This window comes from Lutjanus erythropterus, chromosome 3, assembly GCF_056507025.1.
Source record: "Lutjanus erythropterus isolate fLutEry1 chromosome 3, fLutEry1.hap2, whole genome shotgun sequence".
NCBI lineage: Eukaryota > Metazoa > Chordata > Actinopteri > Lutjaniformes > Lutjanidae > Lutjanus > Lutjanus erythropterus.
Window position 1 is genome coordinate 6,983,426 of NC_139319.1, and position 24,217 is coordinate 7,007,642.

Genomic DNA, 24,217 nt, shown 5'->3' on the forward strand with positions numbered 1-24,217 from the left:
AAGCATTGAACATTACTGTATAGTCAACTGCCGTGATGGATGGTTTCTGTGGCCCCCAGAGGCCAGTTTTAGCACTGTTGTTATGCCTCATAGAGCAGAACTGTCATTATGGTTTACAGCCTAATAAAATACCAATTACACTGAAAATGGGAACTTCCAAATATTGAAACATCCCCAGAGGATTAGGGCTCATTTCCAGAATGAAAAAGATGAGTGGGAGAGAGAAGAAAGTTAATGAGACAGAGAGGAGAAGATGGAGGGGACTGAGATACATAAGACAGAGAGACAGACAGACAGATAGACAGACAGATAGTTTCTTCGTCTCCTGAGTACCTCACTTGTCTGTCATTCAGCAGAATTAAATCCAGTTTCTGTGGATAAATGCTCTCCGTTCCAGTTTAGTTTATTGATCAAAATGACTCATGATCATCCACCCACAGGGAGGGATGCCCAGCACTGACACCTGCTCCCAGTCCCTTTGAGAATAATGTTGTGTTGATTATAAAATCAACTGAAAAGAAAAATGGCTTCTCTTTGAATTCAGTGATTTATAGACTTAGAATATAACCCTTTATGCTCTCAAAAGAAGCTTGTGAAAGAGGACACCAAACCTACACCTGCAAACAGAAAATCATGAAAGATGCTAAAGAATGAAATGCTGACTGCAGTTGCATGTATTTCCACAAGAGGGAGATGTCAGGCACAGGGCCATAAATAGTGTAAGTGGAGTAGTTTTTTGCCACGCTTGCAGGCGATAGGGATGGAAATATCCAGCACGGTCTCACTCCCAACTTGTCAATTGCAGCAACTTGGTCAGTGTACTCTTCAAACTATCTCTAGCACCTCTAGCATCAGTTTTGCACGTGCAGGGCTCCCTGATCAAGCTAGCAATGCTGAATAAAAATCGCCCAAAGCAACCCAACCGACGATAGACTCAGCAAATCTCCAACAGCTGATATAATTGTCCAATGGCCCAAACCTGCATTACACCTGCTATGTTGACATTGTTGTTTTGTAAGAGTTAGCATGTTAGCGTTTAGCTCAAAGCAACAGTGTGTCAGTGCAGCCCGAGATATCCACTAGCCTGTCTGTAGAATCATATTGTTGTATTTCATATTCACTCCTGGCCAAAAATGCAAAAAACATAAAATATTGCAAACTTGATTACAAAATAGAAGGATGTTTTATTGTGAGAAAAATGCTTTAAGTACAATATTTTTAAAATACAGAAGATTCTGTCTTAAGAGAGGTAATGATAAAACTAAGGATTACATCACACTTTTTCAAAGTGTGTCAAATTGTCGTCATAGTTAATCATTACATTTTGTTTTGTTTCCTTTACTGCATGCTGGTTAAAAATGTTAAAATATCAGTTCTGACAGGTACCACATAAATAAGGTTGATTATTATTAGCTTTATTACTTTATGACTTTGGAATAAAGCCTTTCATGCTTTTACCACCTCGCTGTTTGTCAGAGAAGCAGCCTTGAATCATCTGCGGGTACTTTTTATCCTTAGCTCCGGGTTATGAAGATATTGCTGTAAGGATAATGAAGTGTCTCAGGGGCTGCTGATGATATGCTTGATCCACTCACTGAGCCTGGTGACGCGGGTGTAGACGCCGTAGTAGTCTGGACGCCCGCAGCCTTTGCCCCAGCTCACCACCCCTGCGAGGAACCAGCGACCCGACGGCTCCTGGCAGACCAAAGGACCGCCAGAGTCTCCCTGAAAGAGACAGCTGATGTTAAAAGGGCGGCACAAAATGCACAAAATAATTAACAGGACTGATACTCAATACCGGTGACTCAGCTATGATATCACTCGCTGCTTAGAGATCAGGCTTTCAAAACCCATTTTATGACCTGAAAGAAAGTTCTAACTGGGTCATGATATTTGGAGAGAGACACTGGTTTTGATTTTTTTTTCTCCACAACTCACAACAAAAAAATCTAGTTGGATAAATAGAACCACAGGCCAGGGGAAAACATGTATCTTTTAATCTGGGGGTGAACTGTCCCTATTAGAACAGGTGAAAAAAGGGTTTTGGCATGTTTTTTCATTGGTGAAATGGGTGAGAAAAGACAAGTTTTGACCGGATCCTCTTTGTTTATTTGTTTTAGTTGTTGTTGTAATACTCATTTTGTCCACAAGAGGCTCATGTGCACCACTACCCCATAATCTAAACTGGACTAAAAGCATTCATGTTTTTCTCCAGGTGAGTTTTAATGCTCAAGGCAGATTAGCACCAATTAAAATACATTTCTAACCAAAATGCCACGTCCCATTTAGTCAAGTGGTGCACTTCAGCCTCTTGTGACTGAAATGAGTATTACAACAACAACACTTGATGATGACAATGATCTTTTTTTTTCCTACAGCTAGCAGGGAATATTTTGCAGAAATAAAATTATATATTTCATTGAGTATATATGTACATATATATATATATATATATATATATATATATATATATATATATATATATATATATATATATATATCATTGAGTCTAGTTCACGTCTGTGCCTCCTGGCAGTGATCCATCCAGACAGAAGAAGAGACTGACTACAGATACTACTGGATCAGTCTGCCCAAATCATATTATACATACAGTAATTTCAATTTTAAATTATTACACAAACAATGGAATACTACAGGAACTTTACTTGATATTAAATAAGTGAATGTACCACTAAATGCCTCTGAAAATGTACTTTGAATCAAACCTGCATTCATTTCTCTTTTTTTGCCACTTGGGGGCAGCGCAACTGTACCTACCTGTACCTAAACACAACACTGACACTGGTCATGAAAAAGATGTGGTAGCAAACAGTGTTTCCTTTTTGTTTTTTACACATCCACTTGACACAAAGCAACAAAAGCATTTGGAATCATGTTTCTGTACATCCAACAAATGTCCAGGACTCACCCTCCCTTTGCCTCTTTTTTTTTGCTCCTAAGGGAAATATCTGGCAGTCTGGCAATTTAAGCTGCTAAATACTCCACTGTGTTCAACAGCTAGTTGCCAACTCTGTCTGTCTGCTGCTTTGTGTTGATCAAGTAACGCACGGTGCGTTTTTAGAGATTTTTCACTAAAAACAATTGTCAGAGTTTGAGGGGTTTGAGGTTCAAATAGGGCTTAAATTCTGGATAAAGTGCTTGAAATTGTAATTGCATTACTTTCATCTCTCTACTGAATAGTTCGCTTTTAATATAAACAAATTAAACAAGTCAGAGAGAGCCTAATTGCTGTGTGCTGTTCAGACAAAATGAAGACGACTCGACTTGAGCCTCACCTGCCGCTCTGCATCATTTAGTGTGATCTCAGTCTTTGTTGTTGTTTACCCTCTAGTGGAGGAGTCAGTGGGGGCTAACAGGCGACAATATGCCAGGGTGTTTCCATTTCAATCAGCACGGGATTTTTTTCACAGTAATTTTGTAAATTTTGTCTAATAATTGTTGACTGTCTGTTTTATATGGTCTCAGCAAGATTATAAAGGACGCCAAGTCTACGTACAGACGGCTGACACATTTTGAAACATGAAACTTTATCTTCCTTTGTATATGACAACCGAAATTACGTTTTGTGATAGAATTCTGCAGAACGGTGCACAGTTCTATAGAATTCGATCATAAAACAGAACTTTGGTTGCTTAAAATAACATCTTTTAATGTGATGAATTAATTAAATAGGGCTTAATAACTTTTAAGCATTTAAATACTGTATGTCATTTACCACAGCAGCAAAAAAAAATGTAAATGCACCTTGAAAAGTGCTTGAATTTGACTTTGGAAAAGTTTTATGAACCCTGAGAGTGAACCAAAACAGTACCAAAACCAAAACAATAAATATAAAGATGATTAAAAAAAACCCTCCATAGAGCTGAGTGGATCTATGAAGTCAGGTGGCCTTTTATTTCACATAGGAATTAAATCCATTGTTGTCTGAAACTGGTTTCATATGAATGTGTTTCTCCATACCTGACAGGCATCTTTCTTTCCAGTGCGGTAACCAGCGCAAAGCATTCTGGGAGTGACCATGTGGCCGTAGGAGCGAACACAGGCCTCCTCGCTGACCAGGCGAACGTCCACCTTCTGAAGCACATTACTGGCACGACCTGAAGAGGTCAGAGGGAAAAGGTGAACCGTATAAATGCATAAATGATATTTCTACTCAACAAAATATGTGTTTTTGCTCCCATTTTTCATGTGTTGAAGGAAATTTTTCTATGCAAAAATACGAAGTGCAATTTTGTTCACAAATGTATTAAAATCTGTGTAAGCGAGCACTTCTCATTTGGCAGGATAATACGTCCAGCTCACAGGTGTGGCTTATAGAGATTCTGGTTAAACAACATGATTATTGCACAGGTGATCCTTGGACTACCGGTTAGGTTTAGCCATGAGGACCCACTGGTTAGAGTTAGCCATAGTTCAGTGCCTCATGTCTTTTTTCAAGCTCAAAATGCACATTTTAGAGTGGTCTTTTATTGTGACCAGTCAGAGACACCTGAGAAATAATCATGCTGTTTAATTAGTATGTCTATATGCCACACCTGTCAGGTGGGTGGATTATCTTTGCATAGGAAAAGTGCTCACTAACTCCGTTTTTAATACAATGGTGAACAAAATGTGAGAGAAATAAACCATTTGTGTGGATAGAAGAAGTCTTAAATCTTTAACTTCAACTCATGAATGGAAATTAACACTCCAAAAAGTGTTGCGTTTTATATTTTGGCAAAATATACAGCCAAAAGTCTTCATTTGCCACCCCTTTTTAGGGCTCTATCCTCTGCCTGGTGCAAAGCAACGCACAGTGCAGCTGATATTACTATTTTCTGACTGAGGCAGTTGTAATTTTCATGCGCCCACATTGTATAGGTCCCAAATGCACTTGCGCCCATCTGTGTGATCATGGATGTGTTGGTCTTAAAATGTGGAGTGGTCAGTCACATTACTGGTGCAGAAAGCAACTGCACCATAGAGCAACAAAAACCTGGTCTAAAGCCAATGGCACAGTATTTTCCTGCTATTTAAAGGATGCAATATTCAGACAGTAAGAGACTACATAGGTAGGTTCACACCGTGCATACACCCTGCTTCTAGGCTTCTGCAGATAATCCACGGGTCATAAAAATGAACATTCTGATTAATAGCGGATGGTTGCCGCTAGTGGGTTAAATCTGATGAAGCTACATGAGCATTTACGCACAGCAGCTGTAACTTCACAGATGTTTTTTAAATCCAACAGGACTGGTTAGGATGTAATGTTAATTAATGTCCTGTTTTCCCCGACATATCCAAAACATCACTCGCAAAACCCATACAGTGAAATTGTTTGGACTAAAGCAGCTGTCCTGTCCCGGTAAATCTTGACTTCCATCAAAGCTACCAGAAAATGATTTCCACTGTCTCTTTATAGCTATGTTTTGTTTTGCTGCTTAAAAATTATTGTTGTGACATTACTGCATGCATGGAAACTGGCAACATGGACACAGAAAACTGGTGATCTCTTTATTTGTGTTGTATTGATCACAGCAGTCATCCTTCTGTGGCTCAGCTCACACATATAGACAGACATAGGGTTTCTCTCTGGGTATATGTTGCATCCTATTCCATCCTCCTGCAACCTTCCCGTCATTCATCATATTGTTAGAAACAGGTGGTCACTAACTACAAGATTAATCAACTATCTTCTCTTCCAGCTACTTTTTTGCCATGAAAACATACTGAAGCATTAATGTGCAGCATGGTACTGTTGTGACCGCAGTGCCTGAATCACTACCACTGGGTCGATTCAGCATCTCTGTTGACTTCTCCAACCTGCCGAATCCATCGTTTAAACAGCAGTGTGCCTCAGGCTGGTGCACCTGGCTCTTAAAGGGAATGGGAGATGATGCTCTGATTGTTTTAATTTGTGTTCCACCCAAAACACACCTATCATTAATTAAGAGACTAAATCCAACCGCCTCACTTGGCGCCCAGACCCAGCACCGTTTAAATAGCGAGTTGGACACGCACTAAATGCCCCTGCACCATGCATTTTAGACCATGTGTTATAGATTGAATAAATAGGGTGATTAATGTTGCTGTCACATTAGCAGACTGGAAAAGAAAATGTTAATTGAGTCTACAGAGGGATGAATCTGTCATCTTCACTGTTAAGTTTCAGTTCACCCACTGGATGTAACTTCTTGAGCTGCAGGTCACCAAACCACACAAACCCACAGTGAAATGTGTCACAGACTGCACTCAAATAGATTCCTTAGCCTCAGGAGAATTTGAATTTGAATTCTGAAATGTCTTTTAGAAATTCTAAGTTTTAAGTACAGACCAGCAGTAAACAAAATTAAGTATTTTTTTTCATCCTTACACTGAAAAAAGCCCCACTTCATTTCGTGGAAATATAGTGGTGTAACCACACTCACAAAATGTACCTAAGCTTTTTCTCTCACAAGTTACAAACCCATGTGAATCTTTATGAAACTGTCAAAGCCGGAAGATGGTTTCCAACACCTTTTCTTAAACAGCTTCAGCAGAAACCACAGCCCACACATTTCCACCCACATCACTCCGTCTGCCCCCTTAATTTAAATTAGTTAATTTGAAGTGTTTTCGCTCCGTTGTCAAAATAACATACCTCCACATTACCATCCCCACAAAGATTCCCCACATCTTGCCCGTTATTTCAAAGTCCCACTGATGAAGTGGGGTTTTGCAGAGGTCATATCAAATCACTTCTTGTGAAAATACTGCATTATACTGCATGATTTATGATATGAGCCAGTGGAAAAAGTTTACTGCTCACCCTGTAACAGAAATAAACCAAGTTCTGCACATGGGCATCAAGCCTTTATAAATTAAACCTATAAGTCAAAAAGCACCAAATAAAAGTCCATCTTAAAATGTTTCAGGTTTATGAAACTGCATTGTTTCATCTTTACGAGGTACAATGATGTGTTCCTCTAGGTCATGCGTACCAGAGCTTGAGGCTAAATGGCAATTATAGCGGGATGAATGAAAAACAAATTTATTTACTTGTAATCCTGAGACAAGCTTTGTATGGAGGGCAGCTTTGCAACAAGTCCTTGTCTTATTGTGCAGTTACTCCATAACAGTAGTGCCTAACTCAGGAGCTGCAGCTCATTCAAGGGGTTATAAGGTAAATCTGAAGTGCCACACAAATGCATATTAGTTTCTTTGGACAAACTATATAAGTCCAACGTTATATTACTAAATAAGGATTTCAAGACTTTAGGACAGAGAAATATACATTACTGGGACATAGTTATTATTAAAGAAAGAAGTGACATTATGCTTACAAACCAAGCTAGTTTGTCTGTTTTTGATAACTAGTTGTGATAGAAAGTTGCACCAGCTGTTCTTAATGCAGTAGGGGGGACACTAGAACCCAGGCACAATCAAGATGAGGGAACCTCAGTTGTTAAGAGGCCAGTGATGAAGAACAGGTGCGTCAGCTTTATTCCTGTGCACCAACCAACCCTGTGTTTTATTGAGGATGATTTGATTGTTAGGGAAATGTAGTGGACTGTTTGAGGGGCAGGGGACAAAAAAAATGAATAGAAAGGGGCACCGGCCACACTTAGTAGCACAAGACCGCAAAAACAGGGAGGGTTTCTAAATCCAACTGTGATAAAGTCACAGTGAAAGTACTGGTTGCTGTTTACACTGTCCATTTTATATTGATCATTTATATAATTTCTTGATTTTTATTAGCTTGATAGCGCTTAGTTAAAGTTTTACCCTATTTTAGTCACAGGACAGACTGGTGTAGTGGGAGTTCACCCGTTTAACAACATGGTGACTATGTCAGGTGATACACTGATGAAAACATCCCTATGGTCATTATTTAAATTCTGCCATGTCCTGACAGTAAATGCCCCTAAATCTCATACCTACCAGTAAATTGTTTTCACAGAAATATTGTGACAAAAAATGTCAGAATAAATAGCTAGTTAAATAGTCTGTAGGAAGTTGGATAAGAGGAAGGCAGTAAATAAGCCAAAGGGAAGTTGCAATGTTGCGACCGCAACAATTTATGCAAATTCAACCACTTCCTGTGAACTCTGCATGTCTTTGTGATGTTGACCAATCATTATAGCTTCCCCTGAGCTGTGCCAGTGTTAGCAGATCCCCAGGCAAATATCACGCATCAGTGAACCGACTCAATGAACCAACTCAGTGTTTAATTAAATATTATTATTTGTATTTATATTCATTTTTTATTTTTATTTGGTCATTGGTACTGGACAAAACAAAAGGTTTGTCATTGTTACTGAAATTTATGAATGCTTTGTGCACTTTCATATTTTAGATTTTTTTTTCTTTGCTGGCTGTTCTTAGTTTGAGTTCCAGAAAGATGCTTCTTTGTGGAATATCCCCCATTTATTCATTTACAAATTAAACACATTTTCTGTAATGTACCAAAAAGGCTGCAAAATTCTGGAGGGACTGACTCATGTCAAGGTTAGCATAATCAGATATTTCCCTCTCTTTCTTAACTCCATGAATATTACCAACTCTGAAGCACATTTCTCATGTGCCAATATAAATAATAAAACAGTAACTGGCTGTGATGCCTGATATAACTTGACCTAAAACTGTTACTGTATTTCTGGCTACAGTGACTTCAGATTTACAGTTGACTGCTTTTGAACGGATGGCACCACAGAAGAAAAATATCTCAGCCACAACATTCCTTCAGTAGTGCAACCTGATTTAGTAAATCACTAGTCTGAAACTAGTGAGCACAAGAAACTAAGGCAGGACTTAACACAAACTTAGTGTTGGACTTATGCAATGCATTAATGTTCTTGCAATGCAGCAGATATTGTTTCATTTCAACCCAAAAGACAGGCTGAATGGCCTAACTTGGAGAGCTACAGTGATGAAATAGTTCACCCTCTATCCTCCCTTCACTTCCCTCTTTCCCTCCTCACCTCCCTCTCGGAGAGCCCCCCACCCAGTGACCCAGCAGAGCAGGTCCGGCTCTAACTGGTGGGTGGGAGGAGGCAGGCAGGCGGGTCGAGCGTGCCCAGCAAGCACCATGGAGTCAGGCCGGTCGAGCTTCAGCAGGGCCAGGTCATAGTCGCTGGTGTAGTCGTCGTAGTATTGGTGAAGGTGGATCCGCTGAACTCGCGCCACCTCCTCAGTGGGGCTGCTGCGTTTGAGTGTGAGTTTACCGAGGTAGACTGTCCACAACGAGGGGGAGTAGAGACTGCAGGAGGAGAAAAAGAGTTGCTCTGTGTTACAAAAGAAATAAGTCAGATTTGGCTATACGAGATTACAACCCTAGTGCTGTTTAGCGCCACCTCTCATCCTCATCCGACGTGCTCAGTGGCAAATGACAGCTGAAGTATCTCACTGCGCTAAATTTGATCAATTTACTGTTTAATAGACTACAACTGAGACAAGAATTGGGTTAACAGAGGCAGCCTCGGAGTGTTTCTGGGGACTGCATCATATTTTATGGAGGAAATATTTTTTCCCTCCAATGTCCTCCGGCTGCTCTGCCTCAGCTTTATATGATGTATGAGGTTTCCTGACTGACACAGCTTTATTTGTTAATGGTTAGCTACTTTAGCCCCTAATTGCTATCTCAGTTAGCCATGCAGCTAACTTTACTCAGGCCCACAGTTCAGAACACCAGGACTGTGCACAGCTAGCTAGCAGGAGCGGTTAGCTACTTCAGCCACAAGTAAAGATGCTGAGCAGCAGCAGGACATCAGAGGGAAAACCAGCAAATAATAATAATAACTCCTTCACAGATGAAAAAAATCTTCTTGTGAGACAAACTGAACATGAACAAAATTCTGAGCTCTCAGCTCCATGAAGACAGACATGCTTTTGTGCACACTATGCTGGGCCTAGAGCAGATTACCATATAAAGAAATCCACAATGTGCCAGCGTCAACTTGCCATTAAGAGTAGAAAAAAAGATGGAAAACATTGCATTCAGAGTAGTCTGAAACTTGGGGATTACTTCTATATATGTTTACCTCATTATTTTAAAATTTGGCCACATATAATAACATTATATATATATATATATATATATATATGACAGATAAGGAAAAACATATGTCCCCTTTAAGAAGTGCAAATAAAATAACATGATATCTTGATCTTTTATATACAGCTGCAGCTGCCAACAAACTTACTTTCTACTTTAAAACAAAATCATCTCCATCCAGTAAAATGTCAACACTCACTGAATGCTGCACAAGCTTTTAATCACCATACGAGGAACATCAAGAGAGAAGTTAATCCTCTACAGGATGCTGCATCTATAATTCTGGCCATGGTCCAGCCAGCTGATACACATAAATACGCTGGCTTTGAGTCAAACAGGCTGTTAAAGATAAACCCTGAGCAGCCAACACACAACAGCAGGAATGAATGTAGGAACCAAAAAAAATTATAAAAGAAGTTTTAAAGATAAAGCTAAATGCTACAAATGCTTCATCAAATTGTGTAACTTCAGAGAGAAAGTTGTAAGTTTTTTTTTCCCCTCAAAGTGTTTTTGTATTCAGAGTTCATTCTAACACCTCAATCTCCACTTCCTCTTTTCTCTTCCTGTACTTACCGGTCGTCATAGAAACAGTGGGCAGCAGACACCACCCATTGGCTGGAGATTAGAGTGCCCCCGCAGATGTGGTTACCCTTCACCTGCAGGCTGGCCTGCCACGGCCACTCCCCCTCCGAGGCGTTGGTGCCTCCAACAATACGGCTGGAGAACTGCCTCAGGCCACAGTCTGAGTACATGTACACAGAGGTACAGATATAAAGTTATTTTGAAATGTTTTTGTTAATCAATCATTAACTGAGGAAGTAACCAATAAAAAAAAAGGATCCAAGCTGAATGTTAGTGAAATAAAGGTCAGAATGATAGCAACAGGAAACTCTTGTTTGTTCATTTTTCCTAGATCATATTCATTCAGTTTAGTTTCACCCCATATTTTTCCCCTGGTCCTCCACACTAGAGTCCAACGCTGGATAACGGAAAAGTACAATACATTTTCTTTTCCCTGGAAAAACAGAAATGACATGACTCAGACGCCTATGACACAACCTTTGACTCAATATCCTGTCACATATAGGGGGGGCAATGATCCGACAGTCATGTAGGCTAGCTTCTAGCTAAAATTAATCACATAAAGGCAAGAACAGCCAGTGGAGGACATGTGGACAGTACATCCTTTGAGGCCAAGTCGGATGTCTGGAGGAAATTCTGTGGCATCAGAGAACGTGAGACTCAGCTTTGTGGGTGCTCGCAGGTGTGGGTTTGCAAAACTGAACCCATGTACAGCTCTGACAGTTTGAGAACCACTGGCATAAAATCAAATTTCGTTGATTTATCTTGAAAAAAATCTGTCCAAGAGAGCATGAAGACATCACAAAATTTAAAAGTATAATGTCAAAATACACCCAAACTGAATTAAAAGACTAGTGTGGACTTAGAGGCGTCTCGTGAGCTTGAAGACTGCAAACACTTTGCCTCACCCTCCCCCTCCAAACATGTAGGAGAAACTATGGTGGCTAGAATTTGTTTTTTTTTTCCATTCTGTAGAAACACAGTGGTGCAACACGGTGGCCTCTGTGGAAGAGACCCGCACCCTCTGTAGATATAAAGGCCTCATTGTAAGGTAACACAAACACAATAATTAATATTTTCAGGTGATTATACACTAATGAATTCATATTGAATTTCTGACATATTCTGCCAATAAATCCCACTTAACCTTTAAAGTGAAATTTAAAAAAACGGGTGTGTTTATCTTCTCACCGCACTGTTTCTCATCAGAGGCGTCGGGGCAGTCGGTAACAAAGTCACACTCCGGATTTGGCTTCTTTAGGCAGGTTCCATCAGCGCACACATAGGTCATATCTGTACACGGCACACCTGTACACAAACGTACACAAACACAAGGAACATTTCACTGATGCTTTGGTGCCATTGGAGCTTCCACTCAGCTTGTCCCGGAGCTGAATTAATGACACAAATAAAGTGTCATAAAGACAAGGTCTTGTTTTGAGGCCGTGCAAACCTTGCTTGTGATGGTGCATGTGTACATGTGAGGATCTGAGTGTGTTACCAACAGTACAGTTCGTCTCGTCCGTTGCTTCATTGCAGTCTGGGTGTCCATCACACAACTTGTAATAGTCCACACACTGACTGTCCTCTGGACATTCAAACTGTGCCACACACACTGAAACACACACACACACACACAGAGAAATGAACCAGGTTGTGTTACTTTTGGAAATACTGTCTGACATCCAAATAGATTCAGAAGATTTAGAAAGAACGGTGCCATAAGATCAGATCAGCATCAACCTCAGTCTATGATGAGCTAAGCATTGTTTAAGATTAAATGCATTAATATATAAATGCACTGGGCTTCATTGACTTAACGTTCTTAAAGTTCTTCCTGCAAAATGTGTTTCAGTAGATAATAACGTACAATAAATGTTGCGTGAATTAACTAAATTAAAATATAAATAAATACCGCAGTTCCTTTCGTCAAGTCCGTTGGGACAGTCCTTGATTCCATCACAGGCAGGAACACACAGGCCATTGATAGTGCACAGAAACTGGCCTGGGCAAGCTATAAAACACAGAGAAGCACATGCAAAGATACATAACGTAAAGGGACAGTTCACCCCTTTCAAAAATGCATATTTTTCATCTTCCTTTTAGTGCAGAGTGCATTGTGCATAGTGCTTTGCCGAGTTTTGGAGATATCAGCCATACTTGTCTGCTTTCTCTTCAGTATAATGGGACCAAATGGCACTCGGCTTGTGGTGCTCAAAGCACCAAAAGAAAATACAAACTCAACAGCGATGCATGTTTCCAGAAATCATGCCCTGGTTGCTCAAGATAATCCACAGCCCTTGTTGTAAACAGTTTCATGTAGGAACTACTTACTTTATGTGGTAGAATCTATTATAACTACTTCCTTTTGACTAAAAAGAACATAGTTCCTACATGAAACTGCTCACAGCAAGGCCTGTGGCTTATCTAAAGTAATAGGGTCATAATTTATGAAAAGAGACACTGTTGTTGAATTTTTCAATTGTTTTTGGCACTTTGAGCAACATTTAGTCCCATTATCTCCAAAACTCTGCAACTCAACCAAAAAAAAAAAAAATAGATGGATAAATAGCACTACAGGTAAGAGGAAAAATACAGATTTTTGATATCAGAGTGAACTGCCCCTTTAAAAGTGAAACACAGCAGAAACATCACTTATTAGTCCCTTAATCTTTCTTACGATCTGTTAGGTTGAAGACGCTGTAGTGCAGCTGAAGGCCCGGTCCTGTGAGTGACACCTCTGACGTCATGACAACAGTGGCTGTCATGGAGAGGAGGAAGAGGCGTTCATTGTACGGCTGCAGACTCCTCACGCCGCACAGTCTGAGGAAAGGACAGAGACACTAAAATCAAACGGAAACCGCAGGTCTGCTTCCCCTGTGAGTACAAGCCTACAGGTTTGAGAGGTGAAGTCCCTTCAGCAAGACACCTGACTGTTAAATAACTAATGACAAACTTGTCCTGGCTGTTAGAAAAGCACAACATCTGTCAGTCTGAATGTGATGTTTTGAACATGACATTTACTGTGTAATTTGGTCCGTTTGTTGTTTTTATTTTGTATGAAACCAACGGAAAAGTCTGCACATCATGACCTGTATGAAAAACTTTGCATAACATTTCTGTCAGACACTTAACCACACACAGATGGCAGTTATAAAAAAAACATCACTTTAAATAGCGGACAAAGTTAATTAATTGTATCAGTGGTGTCCTGTCATTTGATTAATTTATTGTCTATTCATTGTGACCACCTGCATGTGGTTTGATGTCTGACGGTATGCAGACTAAAGAAAGTTGTGACCTAGCAGGTTAAAAAGTTTTTTTTATACATAAACTGTGGTGTGCAGACTTTTCAATTGTTCTCTATTGAAAGTCTCTGATCGATGTATCAGAGGAGTCTACTTTAGTTTAGTTTAGTATATAGCTGTAGTAATGTGACCCCTATGTGACGAAGATCTGTTCTTGTCATGACAGTGTGAACAGCACAAGTCACATGGAATCTGATCTTTTCAAATCAGATTTGGGCCATTTTCATATGCAGTCCCAAATCAGACAGTCAGACTTTTCAGAACGTCAACCTTGGTGTGAACAGAATTCATGCGACTTTTACGCCACTCATGGGCCTCAAGTGTCTTGAAAGACTTTTGTGAAGAGAAACTGACAGATTTAGTTAAAAGAGTCTCTTGACAGCCTCAAATTTTGGATGAAATCTCTTTCTGTGAAGCTGTTCACATCAGTCCCACCACTCCTAGCTCTGACTCTGCACCTGCTTACAGAGGTCATTGCTCCACAAAAGGCTGCAATTAAAAAACTGTCGCTCTTTCCCCTCATCCTCATTGTCTCCTCATGAATTTAATGGCTGCCATGCACACCAGTCCGACCCAGTCCAATATCAGTGTTAGGTTCTGATATCAACCAGAGGTATTCATTAGTTATAGATCTTGTGTCACTGATCCGCATTCTGCTCTATAGCCCAGTCACAACACAGCTTATTTAACATTGTGTGTGCGTACTGTGCAAGTTGATTTGATGGTTAAAGATGTCTTTTCACTTCCTTCTTGCATATAAAGGTCAGCTAAAGGGGTGTGAAGAAATGCACTAGTCACCTCACTCCTGGTGTAACAATAAAACAGCATAGGAAGTACCAACATAAACTACTGTGTTCTAAAAAATCATATCACAAACATGTAATAGCGAACTTAAACTCTTCACAATGCATCTTGGGATAATTATGCATACAGTGCCTAACAGTGGTTGAAGAGCCACATTTAAAAGATGCTATGAACTGGGTGCCCCTATAGCTCATTTGGTAAAGCATGCACTCCCTATGTTGAAGCTTTCAGCTCTCTGCAGCGGCTGGTTCAGCTCCCAGCGTCAATCCATTTGCTGCGTGTCATCCCCTCTTTCTCTCTACTCCCTTTCCTGTCATATCTTCAGCTGCCACTATCAAATAAAGGCAGAAATGCCCAAGAAATAAAAAAAGGTACTATGAACAGCAAGACAAAGAAAAAAAAAAAAACAAAAAAAAAAAACAGGTGAATGAGGATAATGTGAACTACAGGTTAATTTGATACGTCAAGGCTGAGTCACTCTGAGTTCATACAGACCAGGCAGACTGATTGTGGTGCTGCCTACCTACGGTTCTGGATCATCCACTGCCCCTGGGTGCACGCCTGGTTGTAGGTGGCTCTGTTCAGCTCATAGCCCTCAAACTCCAGAGACAAGCCCACCCCCACACTGGGCATCTGAAATCACACAGGAAAATAACCACAAAAATACAATAACGTTCAAGCAAACACTTCTAATTTATATGAGAGGCTGAAAATGGTTACCAGGCTATGAATTAATCATTCAATAAACCAAGAAGTGGAAGTATATACTTTAGAAGAGGGAATGTCTTACAGTAAAATTCCAGGTACAGTTGGTGTCAGGTGGGTAGTAGCTGGGGAAGAAAGGTGTCCTCAGTGTCCCCTGGACCCCTGATACTGCCCTCAACTCTACAGTGGACTTACAGTCTAAGAGACAGAAATCATAGGATGAAACTCATAAATACTCTGACATCCAGGGCCAGGCCTGCAGGCTTTGATAAAGCCTGGCCTGATCAGTTCCATAGTGCCATTTAAATAGGCTGGGGATGCTTTGGCATGCTGTATTTTTTGCAGAGTAAATGTCTACTTAAACTTAAGTGGGTGTAGCTGTTGAGTAAACACACATTTTTAGAGCGGATGGCTAAGTGGAAAGTTTTACACCTCTGCTTCCCTTTTTAAAATAGAAAAAAAAAGTGTCAGTGACAGTGAAACTCACAGTGATGGCTAGCTAACTAACTCAAAATAAAGTCAGCTGGTTCAAAGTATTGTCAATATCTTGGTAGTTTAACCGTGTGTCACATTTTCGCCATGCTAGAAGGATAATGGGAATGTTGGTCTGTCGGCCAGTGTATCAGTTAATCCACCAGTCTACATTTATGGTCCCCAGAGGATGAAGCCTGCAGGCTTTGGTAATCCCTGACTTTTTCTCTTGCACAATCAGCAGGTCAAAGTTTGTCCCGTGGATGGAATTCTGTGCATGCATTCATGTTTCATGTAATGAAGCTGGCAGAGGAGTGGAACTTGAGTGACATGACTTGACTTAAGTCAGACTTAGGTCACATTTTTAAGGCATTGAGACTTGCCTGATTAATGGTGATTAAAGACTCGACTTTGACTTGGTATGCAAGACTTGAGATTTCACTTAGACTTGAGACAAATGACCTAAAAGAACTTTTTTGATTAGATATTTTCATTTTTCTAAGCAGACAAACAGAGACAACACACGAGGAAGCTATCATGGAGAGGGTTAGTTCAAAACGGATTAATCGCTGCAGCTCTACTGTCCTCTTAACTGATTAGAATGTGGAAAATGAGATGGATGATCAGCTTTTTGAATGACTTGACCTGAGCAATGATTTGACTTGACTTGTTTGACTTACAGCAGGGACTTGACTTGACTTGCTTGGTTCAAACCACGGGAGGTAAAGACTTCAGACTTGCACAGGTGTGATTTACTCCCACCTCTGGAAGTTGGTGACCACCCATCTTTTCCTCTGGCACCAGTGTAATGTCTCAACAACTACTGTTAGTGTTAATCTCAAAGCACCACTTAGACCACAGTCTTACCCTGGGGTCTCCTGGCCTGTGCAGACAGAGAGAAGGGGTCCTTGAAGCTGTACAGACCCTGTTTCCAAACCACTGTCATCCACTCGCCTGAAGACAGGACGCGCACCACACGCTCATGTCTGCTGCAGCCATACACACTGGGAGGACAGAGGGAAAAGATGGACAGACAGACACAGTAAGCTAAAAAGTGTAACTCCTCTTTGAGCTAAATGAAGAGAAAGTGTAAATATTTAGCCCCTTTAAAACTCACGATGTGATGAGGTGAGTATCGGTGGGGGTGAGGGAGTTGTACACCACCAGCCTGTCTCGACACTCGGGCAGCAGCCACTCAATGCGGAGCTCCAGCTGGGAGCCAGGGGTGGTCTGGAGGTGCCACAGGCAGGAGGAGTGCCTCGAGTCGGGGCCACGGAGAGACACAGGGCTACTGGACACCACCTTCTGGTATCGGTAACAGTCTTGGGGAAAGGAGGGCAAAATCAGAATTAGAGGCTGAGTTGGCTTATGTGAGACCTCTGTTTGAGTTTTGCCAGATTCAAGTTGATTGATTAATTGTCAAAGCTGATTGCACCTGAATGTTGCAGTAGCAGGTTTTATCTTGATTTTATGTTTCCAGCTACATAACTTAACATCAGATAAGTATGTATTTTATTGAAAATGGTGATTTAAAACATGCACTTGTTCCAGTAGAAGAGAGACAGGACAGATAGAAGGACTGTAAGAAGAGAGAAATAGAGAATTACAATAGTGAAACACGTTGTCTGTTCTTTTGCTGCATTTTTGTTGCAGTGTATTGACTGATTTTGCTCTTCCTTTTCTATTTTTACATTTTTTAATAGCAACTAAAAGTGTAGCCTATTAATAGTAGACATTATCAGATTGTTGAAGGTGGGAAAGGGTTGCTGCGAAGGGTGAGAAGATACAGAACAATGTGTTGTTATGCCTCTGCACTGCTGCTGCATCTTTCAGCTAAAAAGTAAAACAATAAAAATATGATTTAACTTAGCATCAGCAGGCTACCTAAACATGGCATGTGTGTAAAGCTTTAGATGTCACTGCACATTGAAACAGTGTACATGGGGCTACAGTAAGAACAATATTTGACATACAGAGAGTTTGGAGGGTGGTGTTTTTGTTATCATGTTTCCAAAACCAAAATACACAAAAGCAAAGTGTAAGGAAATGACTAAACAATGTGTTTCTTTGCTCTAACATAAGCTAGGAACATTAGCATGTCCGCCGACCAGTAGGGCAGTAACCTTACATCATAGCTACAGTAGCACCCTGTCCTGAAACCCTAACAATAAAATCTTCTTCTTCTTTTTCTTTTTTTACATTTTAATATACAGACAAGCTGAAAACTTTCCAGGATAGCATGAGAGAGAGGTGGGGATGACATCAAATTAGGGATGTTCCTGGTTTCCCTGTTGATTAAACACAAATCTTAATTTAGACTAGACAACTAGTTCCATTCTTGAAAATATAAATATCACGTCAAAAAAAAGGGGTTTTAAATGCCTCATACTAGATGATCCTGTCTATTGTCTCCCTGTTCTTACTTTTAGTTTTATTTTTGGACTCATCTCGTAACAGAGGACCCATAAATGTATAATATTACATGGGAAAAGCACTCAGAACTCTGTAATTGCTTCCATGCATTAAATATCTGCTCAAGGAAGTATTTATTGTGCTGCATGCTAATTACAGTCAAATTAAAATGAACAGATTAATACAAAATAGAAAATTATGAACAAGCACATGACAATAAAATATGATACCAAATGAGGCTCTCAAAAGCTCTATAACTTTGGAGTCGGTTTCTGTGGGGAACAGAACAAAACGACAAGTGAAATTAAACAAAAAAAGAATTCAAATATTTTCCATAAATCCCTGCATTCCTCACACACAACATAATTTCGGTCTTACACACACACACACACACACACACACACACACACAGAGAGAGAGAGAGACATTGCTCCTCTGCTCTTCTCTTGCTCTCACCTCTGACAGCCACAGAGTCGATGTGGATGACGTATCCGTTGAGACAGGCTGTTTCGTTCTTATCCAACTCTGTGTACCACCTCAGGCCGTACTCCAGGTTCTTGGTGACCTTCTCTACTGTGATGTCCACAACATGGCTGCTTGGCACAGACAACACTATCCAGAAGTGAGGCACAAGACTCCCCTCCCTGTGGCAAATAAAGCCAAGACCAAAATCCGCACAATTGGATGAAGACGATCAGTGATCTGAAGGATTATTACATTTATCGGGATAAAAAGCAGCGTTTCAAAGCAGCCCTCTCTCTGGTTTCAAGTGTGTTGCATCTTTGATCATTGTCACCAGCGTGTGTGGTCAGAAGTGTGCAAAGGTGGCAAATTCTTAACACAAGTAGAGGTACACATGTAAAAAGAAGACTGGTAAAGGTAGAAGTACTGATTCAACTTATTTACTTATGTAAAAGTGTAGTCTGAAATGCACTCAAAGTATAAAAGTAAAAAGTTGACCTCCAAAGGACGTTTTTACCGACTGTTTCTGTGCAGAGCTAACTGAACATCATGAACATTTTCTCCGTGGTTGAGTCTCCCTCTTGTCGTTTGCGTCTAATGACTTTTATGTTGTGTTTGCCTTGTTACTTCTTTTTTGCCATTTAGAAAAATATAATCTTTCATATATCAGTTCGGCTCAGTTCAAACCCTGTGGTTGAACTTTGGGATCTGAGCTGGTGCTGCTGTTCAACGGAGTAAAGTAACTGCAACACCCAGACTTGAACTGGGGACATTTCCATTCACATGCTCTTCCACTGAGCCATATGAGGCCATCATCAGCCTTATAAATCAGCAAAGCACTGATTATAGAGACTGATCAATTAAATGAATTAACTGAATATTAACCAGCATTAACATGTGGTTCCTATGTTTAAACAGGCATTTCTTCCTCTTCTCTCTCTGGGTCAACAGCAGAGTATTTACTGTATGCAGTCACTCCCAAATGTCTACTCCTCTCCCCTGTCATTAGTGTGATATGAAAAAGTCTGATCCACATACCCAAAGGCGAACACAGTGGTGTGGTTGAAGTATCGTGAAAGATACGAGTCCATCATAACCTTCTCTACCTGTGAAAGACAAAGAAAGACAATATCACCTGTTCTCATGAGAGTATACAACTGCAAGATGCTTTAAGTTTTATTGGACATAATCAAGCATCTCAGTACCTTCCTAAGATTGTCTCTTGAATGTTAGCCAAGGACGATAACACTTCTCAGTGGGAATTGAACTGAATGAATCTTGTCTTAGTTTCCAACCAGAGTACTGCTGGTTTTCTACTTTTGTCAGGTAGTTATTTGCTTCATGGAACATAGAAATCCAAGAGCAGTCTGTGTCCCTTAGGTTGTGACCCAAGTGTATATCAGTATCAGAGGAATTCATGGTCCCTGCTCACCAGGTCCTGTACTGCCTTGGCTTCTTTCTTAAATGCAAGGTTGTTGTGAGAGGACAGATCAGCAGAGAAGTTCCTGTTGAGGATGGTCAGGTGGGCCGTGTACTCCTGCTGAATACGAGGGTCCAACACCCAAACCTTGTAGTCTGTTCAAAGAGGAAGGTATGGAGATCAACAGAGTATGAATAAACAAGACTGTAAGGTGGGGTGTGTTAATGTAATCCCACACACTTTTAAGCAAAGTCAGCAAATGTCTCCTCATGGCCCTTTAGCTCCCTGTTCTGTGTGTGTGCTGAAAAAAGAAGTTTCTATACAACCCTGGATCTATAAATAGGATATAAAGAAAGTGGCTCAGACCAAGTAAGTGTGTTTACTCATCCCAGATTGGCAGCCTAATGACAGTTGACAATAACAGTTAGCAGGCACCAGCTGGCGGGTACCAGCTGTTTGTGTGGTGTTTTGTGTGAGCTTCTGACAGCGCTCACCACAGAAGCCAGTTCTTTCTGTTTTGTTCTGCCTGTATCTCTTCTTTTCCCCCTCATCCTCTCTGTACGTTCATGAAAATACATTACTCCTCCAGTCAGCAGTCAACATGGACAGAGAGACAAGTTAGCTGACTGTAAGCACACAAGTGCGGTCGGCTCATGCGTGGGTCGCTGTAAACGGCTCTGCGACTCTGTGGGTCACTGCTGCAGACAAGTTGAGAAGCAAGAGTGATGATAAATCCGCTTTTTAATCTCAAAAGTTTGAAACTTACACTCTGAGCTTTCGTTAGTACTTCCTTCAGATGCTCCTGTCTGTCCCCAGCTCTCTCCCCCAAAGCTCCCCATTCTTAGCAGCTATCTCTCGGCTGTATGCCTCAGCTCCAGCCCAGCTTGTCCCCGGCTCTCTCCCTCAAAAGTCCCTGGCTCTCAGCAGCTGTCTCTTGGCTCAGTGCCTCAGCTCTGCCCCAGCTTGCTCTTGGCTCTCTCCCCCAAAAGTCCCTGGCTCTAGCAGCTGTCTCCAACTTGACTTCAATTTTCATGTAAACATTTTTTTCAGCACTGACAGCTATGCCATTGTGAGCACTGATTCATAAGGAAGTTTGGAAAAAAAGTCTCTGTTCATGCAATGTTACTACAGTGTCCCCCTGCATGCTTCACAGCAGAGTTGTGTGAAACATTAGCAGAAACACAGAGCTAGCTGCTACATAGACAACCAGAACAACAAGGGTCATTCAAAGAATTCAACATTCAACAATTCTCTGACCCCGACAGTGAAAAGTGCAGCTGCAGGCTACCAGTAAGCTATGCTGTGGCATCTTTTAAGTGTTTAAGTGAGATAAAATACTAAGAGAATCACCAATCGTACTTTTGATTTTGATAGTTGAAATTAAAAGCTCATTTCAATGCATTTTCGATTTAATATTGAAATTGTGACACTCTGAATTAGCAGTAACTGCAAAATACAGCTCAAGCTGGTGTAAAAATCATTTGTTTTTTAAACTATTCAGTCAGAAACCCAATGTTAACCTGGGTTTGTGCTAGAGTAAAAGTCATTATGATGGAACCACGAATATTTGTACAAAATCTTGTGCCAATTAATCAATCAGATATTTCACTGGGTATGTGAACTCTTTGATCTGTGGGTCACTTTAAAGTGAAAGTCCAGGGGATCACTAAAAAGTCACTAAAGGATTTATCCTCTGGGGACTGTATACTGTATGCATACTGTATCAGAACAAATATCTAGCTCTAGAGGAAAAGTCAAGCGATCACCTAAGTCAGTGGGATTCATCCTCTGGGGGACATGAATATCTGTACAAAGATTCATGACACTTAATAGTTCTTGAGATTTTTCAGTCTGGACCAACTGGTGGGATCGACTGACTAATAGACCAGCACCCATAAAGTCATGCAACTAGCATTTATCAATAGATAAAGAGAAAACTCCTTACCCAGGAAGAACCAGCCCAGTGTGACTCCTACAGCTATGATGATGAAGAGGAAGGCCAGGCAACACTTGCAGGACTTGGTTATCTTCTTGGTAGGCGGAGCCACAGCTTGACCACCATCTCCGAGGTCTTCCTGAGAACAGACAAAACTTCACAATTCTTTTGGGTTAACAATAAACATGTTTTAATGCAAAATCCAGTCTGTAGTGTATTTTTATATAGTATCTGAGGGGGAGAACATAAGGGAACACATAGCACTAAGATTCCCAGTAGATTGTGTTCAGCGCCAGGGCTGTTGTGATTTTTCAGTTTCTCTCCCCTGGTGAAATCTTCCCTCAAACAACAACATGATCTCACCAGAAAACATTATCTTTACAGTTTAGGAATTCAAAATTATTGCTTTATAACATTTCTCATTGCCCACAGCTAAGCTCCTCTATCATTTTAACTTAAAGGAACAGTTCACGCCAAAATCAAAGATATGATTTTTTAAATTATTTATTATTAATCAATCCATTTTTTTTTTTTGGTGTGAGTTGCAGAGTTTTGGAAATATCAGCTGAAGAAATGCCTGCCGCCTCTTCAATATAGTGGGACCAAATGGCACTCGGCTTGTGTGTTAGTGAAAGCATCCAAAAAATACATTACAAAATACATATGCAAAATTCAAAATCAGTGTCTCTTTCCAAAGATCATGTCCCAATTACTCAAGTTAATCCACAGACCTTATTGTGAGCAGATTCATGTAGGAACTACCTTCTTTCTAATAGAAAAGAAAGTAGTTCCAGATGATTCTTCTGCAGAAAGTATTTTTCATGAGTGAAACAAAAAATCTTCTGTCACACAAAGGGTTTATTTCTCTAAACCTTTGTTCAAAAGTCCATTTTAGTTAGCAATTCTGCTCTGGAAAGATAATCCATCCACCTGACAGGTATATAGAGATGCTGATTTAACAGAATGATTATTGCACAGATGTGCATCCTGGTCACAATGAAAGACAACTCTAAAATGAGCTGTATTGTTTTGAAAAAAAAAAGGCATTCATCAGTTCTCTGAATTCCTCCTCAAATTTGGTGGCATCCTAAAATACATCCTGAAGAGGCTACGGTACAGTATGAGCTTACAGCGCATTTCATTTCTATTAATAATTTATTTGCAAAATCAAGTCGTGCTTGATGTTTTTGTGTAGCTGTTTGTGTGTGAAGGCCTTGACCTTTAAAAAACAACCACTCCTCGTGCCTAAATCTAAGCAACTCAACCAACAGGCCAATCAGAGGTACATTTTAGAGTAGCCTTTTATTGTGACCAGTCCAAGACACCTGTGCAATAATCATGCACCATGAACCAAAATTGAACGCAACTTCATCTTGTGGATGTTTCGGTTGACAACCAGGGCAAACAACATTCAAAACCAAAACAAGAGTCTCTATTTAACTACATTCTGAAAAAATAGTCCTACATAAAATTCTGTTAAATACTGCAGATTACTCTCACTACTCCACAGGTTTGACATACATGAATCTGTACATACTGAGTGATGATATCACATAGACCATATGTATCTATTGTAGCATTAGCCTTACTGACCCCGTTGTTCAGAGAGGCAGGAAGGACCTCCTGGTCACATGAAATGGACTTCTTAGAGCCGTGCCCGAGCGCCATTACATCATTCCACATACTTTGTTCCTCAAGAAATCATCTCACCGTCCATTGGGGTTCACTGATGTCTGAATTTAACAGATTTTATGCAGCCTCTGTGGTAATCATGAAGCCAGACATGTTGCTCTGAGACAGAGAACAGTTCCCCCTCTGTTTGTAAGTCCAAAGGTAAAAAAAAAAAAAAAAAAAAAAGTCAATCAATATTTCCCAAAGCTCGTTTGGATCTGCACATTGCTTACAAATATGTTGAGCTATCCCACTGCAATGGATGACAGTGGAATAAAGCCAAAATGATGACGGATGGCTTGATCATAACTAAACATGCATGTTATGGAGCACACTCTTATCTAAAAGGAGCAGCAGTGAGTCAGGTAGAGGTGTGCTGATGTCACAAATTATTACCTAGCAACAGTGATGCT

The 24,217-nt window shown here is 40.4% G+C and overlaps 1 protein-coding gene across 3 annotated transcripts; it reads right to left on the bottom strand.

The window, feature by feature from the left end:
- Nucleotides 1-1,164: 1,164 nt before the first annotated feature.
- On the bottom strand, nucleotides 1,165-24,014 carry tmprss6 (transmembrane serine protease 6). Of its 3 annotated transcripts, none has more exons than XM_084714817.1 (18): nucleotides 23,727-24,014; nucleotides 22,143-22,272; nucleotides 20,210-20,352; nucleotides 19,816-19,883; nucleotides 18,772-18,959; nucleotides 18,546-18,587; nucleotides 17,021-17,225; nucleotides 16,771-16,907; nucleotides 15,518-15,630; nucleotides 15,251-15,360; nucleotides 13,296-13,438; nucleotides 12,531-12,629; nucleotides 12,069-12,230; nucleotides 11,807-11,923; nucleotides 10,607-10,775; nucleotides 8,961-9,238; nucleotides 3,982-4,118; nucleotides 1,165-1,725 (listed from the first exon to the last, which is right to left on the bottom strand). In XM_084714817.1, exons 1-18 carry the CDS (start codon nucleotides 23,814-23,816, stop codon nucleotides 1,561-1,563), a joined length of 2,496 nt encoding a protein of 831 aa, XP_084570943.1. In that variant the 5' UTR covers nucleotides 23,817-24,014; the 3' UTR covers nucleotides 1,165-1,560. The 3 variants fall into 3 exon arrangements, with proteins under 3 accessions (XP_084570943.1, XP_084570945.1, XP_084570944.1); XM_084714819.1 differs by having other exon boundaries at nucleotides 12,117-12,230; nucleotides 23,727-24,006; XM_084714818.1 differs by lacking the exon at nucleotides 18,546-18,587 and having other exon boundaries at nucleotides 23,727-24,013.
- Between the last annotated feature and the right edge of the window lie 203 nt (nucleotides 24,015-24,217).